General features: G+C 54.9%; 1 protein-coding gene across 1 annotated transcript in view; it reads left to right on the top strand.

Annotated features, from left to right (window-relative positions):
- Positions 1–5,755, top strand: part of MUC5AC (mucin 5AC, oligomeric mucus/gel-forming) — a 42,988-nt gene extending 37,233 nt beyond the window's left edge. The window contains 9 exon segments of the mRNA XM_074231622.1: positions 528–627; positions 870–982; positions 1,292–1,326; positions 2,461–2,583; positions 2,684–2,782; positions 3,516–3,635; positions 4,000–4,054; positions 4,345–4,462; positions 4,796–5,755. Of these exon segments, the coding sequence (XP_074087723.1) occupies positions 528–627; positions 870–982; positions 1,292–1,326; positions 2,461–2,583; positions 2,684–2,782; positions 3,516–3,635; positions 4,000–4,054; positions 4,345–4,462; positions 4,796–5,090 (1,058 nt within the window). The 3' untranslated portion in view covers positions 5,091–5,755.
- Positions 5,756–6,000: the final 245 nt, after the last annotated feature.

The raw sequence follows: 6,000 nt of genomic DNA on the forward strand, positions 1-6,000 counted from the left end.
ATAATAAAACACAAAGATGTGTAAGGGGCAACTATCACAACAGAAAATGTGCTTATGTCTTGTTGTTGCTGTCCTTTAGTCTAGAAGATGACCATGAGTTCAAATAAACGATGGCCTGACATGAATGGAATTTGGATTAAAGTGGGGGGGGGTGGGTCCAGAAACATCTGAACCCAGTGGCTTGCTATAGGATGGGGTGATAAGATCCAGATCAGAAATCAGAGTCCAACCCTCTCATTTTAAAGATGGCAGAAACCCATGGTCAAGGACTCATGGCTAGGAAGCGTTAGGCCAACACTTCTCTGACTGAGTCTGATGTATCGGAGGAGTGGGGGAAGAGGAAAATGGCAGAAGTTTGCAGCTAGAGTTCTGGTGTTGGGGATTGGTGTAGAGCATTGTCTTCTAGGAAGAGAGCAGGATGGGCAGAGGGCAAATAGGGCATGGACTTGGAAGGAGCCAGGCTCAGCTCTTGAGGGAGTGAGTACTCCAAGACTTTGGCACATCTCAAGCATCCCCTTCTCCTATAGCTCTCACCTGTTCTGATGACCAAGTATACCAGGCATGTGGCCCAATCTACCCACCCACTTGCCAAAGTCCTCAAGGAAGCATCAACACCACCAGCCTGATGTAAGTAGCTGATTTAGGCCCATGGGCATCTGACTCTCCCCTGGTTCTTCCACAGACACCCTCACCTTCTCTGCCTTGCTTCCCCGTTTAGAGCTTGTCATAAGATGAGCAACCTCTGTCTCCTTCCCTTGCTACCCTCTCCCTCCAATGAGAATCCAGATAGGCTGTGGGTTTCCCCCTTAGCCATGGGATGGAACCAGGACCGAGTGGGATTCACCACAATCTGATCTCTTTGCCCCTAGCCTTGCTGAGGATATCAGCCTAATTACAGAAGGATGCTTCTGCCCCAGTGGCACCACTCTCTTCAGTTCCAGCTCCAATGTCTGTGTGTCAGCCACACCAGATGAGTGTAAATGTAAGTGACACATTTGCACTCCCCTGGCATAATCCTGGAACTCCAACCAGATGGGGCTCAAGAGGGCTTCTAGACTAGCTCTCAAGCTGGGGACCCCCAGAGAAGCTGGAAGGGTGGGTCTGGGGGCATGGGGGCCAACAAGTTCCTCCTCAGCCAGGAGCTGAGGGCAGTCAGCTAGTCATGGTGTTTGGAGCTTCTGCCATGAAGTTTTGCTCCCCCATGCATCACAACCCAGTGGGCATCTGAAAGTCTGGAGGATCAAGGTTTGGCTTCTGAGAGCTTGCAGCCCACCTCTCTTCTTTCTTTTAGACTGGTGCATGGGTCCCAATGGAGAACCAGTGGAGGTGAGTATTTCTGGGCCCTTCTCTGGATAGGAGAGCAGAAAGGAGGAAAGTTGGGGAAAGCTTTCTGCCCTGGAGCTGCTGGGTGCCCACCTAGCCATGCTCTGCCCCAGTCTCCTCTGCCACTCCACAGTGGAGTGGCCATCACTGGCCCACTCTTGGGCAACTCTTCCCCTTGTTCTTGCTCTGGATTTTGTGGCTCAGAGGTCACATTGAAGGCATTTCTGGGGGTCCATAGCCTGTGCAGAAGAGGTTGATCCCCTCTTCTTCAATCTACCCTAGGACTCTCCTAGCAGCAATCTAGAAGGTGCTGCCTTAGCAGGCAGCCAGCTTGGTCCATGGACTCTTTCAGTTCTGAGGCAGGAATCTGGGCATGTCTCTGAGTCCAGCCAAATCACCAAGTGCCTCCTATGTGCCAGACTTAGCCCACAGAAAGACAGTTTTCCCCCAGGGAGTTTCCATTCTAAATGACAGCTGAGGAGTGGCAAGGGGAGAGGTACCTGTGTGGGAAAGTGGAGAGGAAGGAATGGGGAACAGAGAAGAATAAGAGGGGAATGGCCTGGATCTTCTTCAAGGTCTGGGAGGGTCAGCAGTGGATGAAGGGCCCACAGAGGTGGAAGGGTGCACCAGGGTGAGGCCACAGCTTTCATTGGATTGACCCAGAGAACACAAACTGGAGCCATGCTGGAGAGGGAGAGCCATTCCAACATGGCAGGGGCTGCCTCAGAAGGCAGTGGGCTCCCTTTGCTGGAGGTTCTCAGGCAAAGCTCACAGTCAGTCGTCAGACAGGATCCAGGGCTGGGGGGCTGCCTCAGAGTCCTCTGAGGTTTCTTGAAAAAGATGGGGAGGAAAGTAGAGAACCCACCCCTGAGCTCCTGCCTGACCATGTTCATTTGGGGACCCTCCAAGGAAGGAAGTAGGCTACCTGCCTCCAATGTGACCTTTCAGGCTGGCCATTGCCCCATTTCATCTGCTGTCCTCTTTGAGAATGAGGGCCGTGCCCCTGCTTTGCCATTCTGCAGAACAGTTGGGCAGCCTGGTTAAGGATTATTGTGATTCTGTAGTAGCCCCGGGGTGGTCTGCCCCTGTCTGCACCCAGACAGTAACCCTGGCCCTGCCTCTTGCCTCCTCTCCTAGCCTGGAGCTGTGGTGTCCTCAGACCCTTGTGAAACATGCATGTGCGTCCTTGACAGCCGCCCAGGAGCCACGATGTATGTCATCAAATGTGAGAGCCAAGTCTGTGACACCCACTGCCCAGTGGTGAGTCTCTTGTTGCCCCTGTGTCTCCTCTGGTGGGTCGGGGAGTCTGACCCCAACCTGGGGAACCTCACCTTGACTCTCCTGCCCTCCATGTCCCTAGGGCTCCAAGTACTATAAGAAGCCTGGCCAGTGTTGTGGGGAGTGTGTACAGGTAGCCTGCGTGGTACAGACCAATGACAGCTCAGTACAGCTGGTTCAGGTAAAACACCAGGCCCACTTGAGTCCTGCCTCTATACCCTGTCCCAACCACAGACTCAGCAAACCTCTTCTCTGTGGGAAAAAGTGCCCTCCTCTGCCAGGTTTCCACAGGTGGGCAGATCAAGTCTGAGCTCAGAGACAGAAGCCCACCTGCCAGGCATGCAGGGAACAGACTCCTGTTGGGGACCTCCTGTAGGCAGAGCTCTGAGCATTGGAGCACCTGGCCACTGAACACCATCTTAGGGGAGGGAAACAGGACACAGATGGAGAGGGCTCTGATCTTCCACCAACCACAAGGGCCTGAGAGACCAGTGGCTCTGATGGCAAGAGAGAAGGAATCCCCCTTTGTCATCACTCACAGGGAGACTTTTCCAACTGTGGGGTAGGCAACAGTTTCTGTGGGGATCACCCCCCCCCCCCATGTAGGGACTGTCTTCAGTGGCTCTCTGCAGCTGTGGTCCTGGAAATCTAGCCTCAGACAGAGGCCTCATGTGACACCCGAGGTCAGGACTTGTCTGTCCCCACAGTCTCTCCCTACCATGTTGTGCCAGCCAGTCAGGGGCTCTGTAGGGCCAGGCCCCAGAGGACTGCCCAAGGGGTGGGGGAGGGCAGAGCAGCTGCCCACAGAGGGGGGAAGCTGAGCCCACAGGCAGTACTTCCCAGAGAGAAGCTTACTGACTAGGTAATGATGGGTATGGCCAATCTGAATTGTACCCTTCTCTTGACCCCTTCAGCCAGGGAAAAGCTGGTCCAGTCCAGGGGATAAATGTGTCCAGTATGAGTGTGAGGAGGTCCAGGGTCAGCTCATTTTGGTGACTGTGAAGAAGGCCTGTCCCCCTACCCTCTGCTCCCTGGTAAGTTCATGGGAGTGGGGAGAGGGCTCACTTCCTTTATTTCCAAGGAGGGTCTGTGGACAATAATGGCCAGGGTCTCCCCCCATGACCCAGGCCCCATGATCTGTCATGGCTGAGTGAGGAAAGGGGCTCTAGAGTTGGGTGCTGTGAGAATCCTCCTTCCTTTGGGTCTTGTTTGGGTCTCTGCTGGACCCTTGTGGTATCTCCCCTCCTTTCCTCACCCCTAAATCTCTAGAGAGCCAAAGGAAGTCCTATTATGGCCAAGACTTTGGGTAAGAGGAGGGCAGAGGAGGCTGGGTAGAAGGTAAGACCACTCTGTTCCCATCTGCTGGGCAAGGCTGCAAATGACTTTTGTCTCCCATAGGACCAACTCAGGAAGAGTGAGGATGGCTGCTGCCTCGTGTGCCCTCCACCACCCCGTAAGTGAGGCTTCCCTTCTCAACTGCCCACTCTGCCAGTGTGTCTTCCCAAAGGATAGGTTGAGGCAGGGGGTGGGGAGGGAAGGCAGGGGGGCAAAGGTCACCCTGGAGAAGCTGGATGAGAATGCTCTGCATACCCTGACCCAGGAGCCTGGGAACAAAGTCCTGCCCAACCCCCTTGATTCCCTTCCTCCCCACCCATCAGGTCCCTCTCTCTAACACCATAGCCCATTGCTTGGCCCTATCTGCTCCCAGAAGATTGTGATCTTGAATATTCATTTCTCCCTCAGAGGTTTACCCTTGTGCTGTGGGCCGCCACACACAAGTCATCTGGAAGGATGGCTGCAGATCCACCACCCCCCTGGAAGTGACCTATTGTCAGGGCAACTGCGGTGACACAATGTCCATGTGAGTGTCCCTGTGGCCCACATTCCATTTGGGGGAGGAGGTGATATCCAGGAACCTTGATGGCAGAACCCCCAGGGATGGGGAAAGAATAGATGGGCTTCAGGCCTTCAGGATATTAGCTATGTATGTATGCATGTATGTGTAAGTGTGTGGGTGTGAGTGTGTGAGTGGGTGTCTGCGTGTGAATGTATAAATGCATGTGTGTATGTGTATGGGAGCAGCCCAAGGGCCTGCAGAGGGTGCAGACACCTCGATGTGAGCAGGCTCTGCTGTGGCCCATCCAGGGGCCTCGTGGCCCCCATTCACCCCTCACCCGGCCTCGCTCCTCCATAGCTACTCCTTTGAGACCAACTCGGTGGAGCACAAGTGCCGCTGCTGCCGAGAGCTGAGGACCAGTCAGAGGAACGTGTCGCTGAGCTGCCCCAATGGGTCCAGTCTGGCCTTCGCCTTCACCCAGGTGGAGGAATGTGGCTGCCAGCACTTGCGATGTGACCACCTGGACAGCGACAGCAGTGAGAGCCAGAGCAGTGAAAGCGAGGACGAGGTTGCCCGGATCCAGGAGCTGGGGCCTCAAGTCAGCCACAAGCAGGCGCCCCCTGCTCCACAGGAGGAGCAGACCCTACGCTAGAAAAGAGCTGCCCCTGGCTCTGGACCCCGGAGATAAAAGAGCCCTAGGACCACTCTGGACCCAACCCCCCCCATGTTCCCTCCTCATTTCAACTTCCATTACTGTTCCAACTTAAGCCTCTTTGGGGTACTTCCCTCTCTGTGCCAGTTGCATCTGGTTCTGTGCCACCAGAGCCCCAGGTGGCTGGCAGGTTGCCATGGCAGGTCCTGGAGTTTCCTGGGCAGCTAGCTGAGGAAACTGACTTTCTCTGGGGGGTCTGGAGCTAACCAGCACCCTCCCTGCTATCCTGGGATGCCCTATGGTGGGCCAGTTGGATGTCCATTCATCTATCACCAGGCCCAGCAGCACTGACAGTCAAGAACTGATCACCTCCCTCCCCAGCCCCTCGACCTCCCTTGCCCAGCAGCTGCTGCCCAGCTGCCCCCCCAAACCCCAGCACACCTCAATAGGCCACCCTTGCTTCTTGAGTGGCCAGCCAGCATCTGCCTTGTCAAAGGCTTCAAGTGAAGGATGTTCTGAGAATATCAAGGGGAAGGAGCAAAGAGGTCTCCTGATGGAATTTGAGAGGCCTTCAGTGGAGCTGGCCCTGGACTATCTCCTCAAGGGAGTGGGTGTCTGGCCCAGATGAGGCTCCAATGGGGGCAGGCTCCTTTCTCGGCCCTACTGGCCTTCTCATTGAAAAATGTTCACTTGATTGATTAGAAATAAACCTTCAGCCTTTTGCAGTCTGGCTCCCGTCGAGATCTATCTGTTGTCAGGGAGTAACCCACTTGGGTGTCTGTGGCTCCCACGGCCATGCTCCTCCCACATTGCCCCATTTCTCCCCCAGTAGCAACAAGGAGAGAGCCCTTCAATTCTTTTCCCCTTGAGGTCTCAAGGTATCCCAAGACTCATCTTAGAACAGTTGGGA

The sequence above is a fragment of the Macrotis lagotis genome, chromosome 3 (assembly GCF_037893015.1).
Source record: "Macrotis lagotis isolate mMagLag1 chromosome 3, bilby.v1.9.chrom.fasta, whole genome shotgun sequence".
Lineage (NCBI taxonomy): Eukaryota > Metazoa > Chordata > Mammalia > Peramelemorphia > Peramelidae > Macrotis > Macrotis lagotis.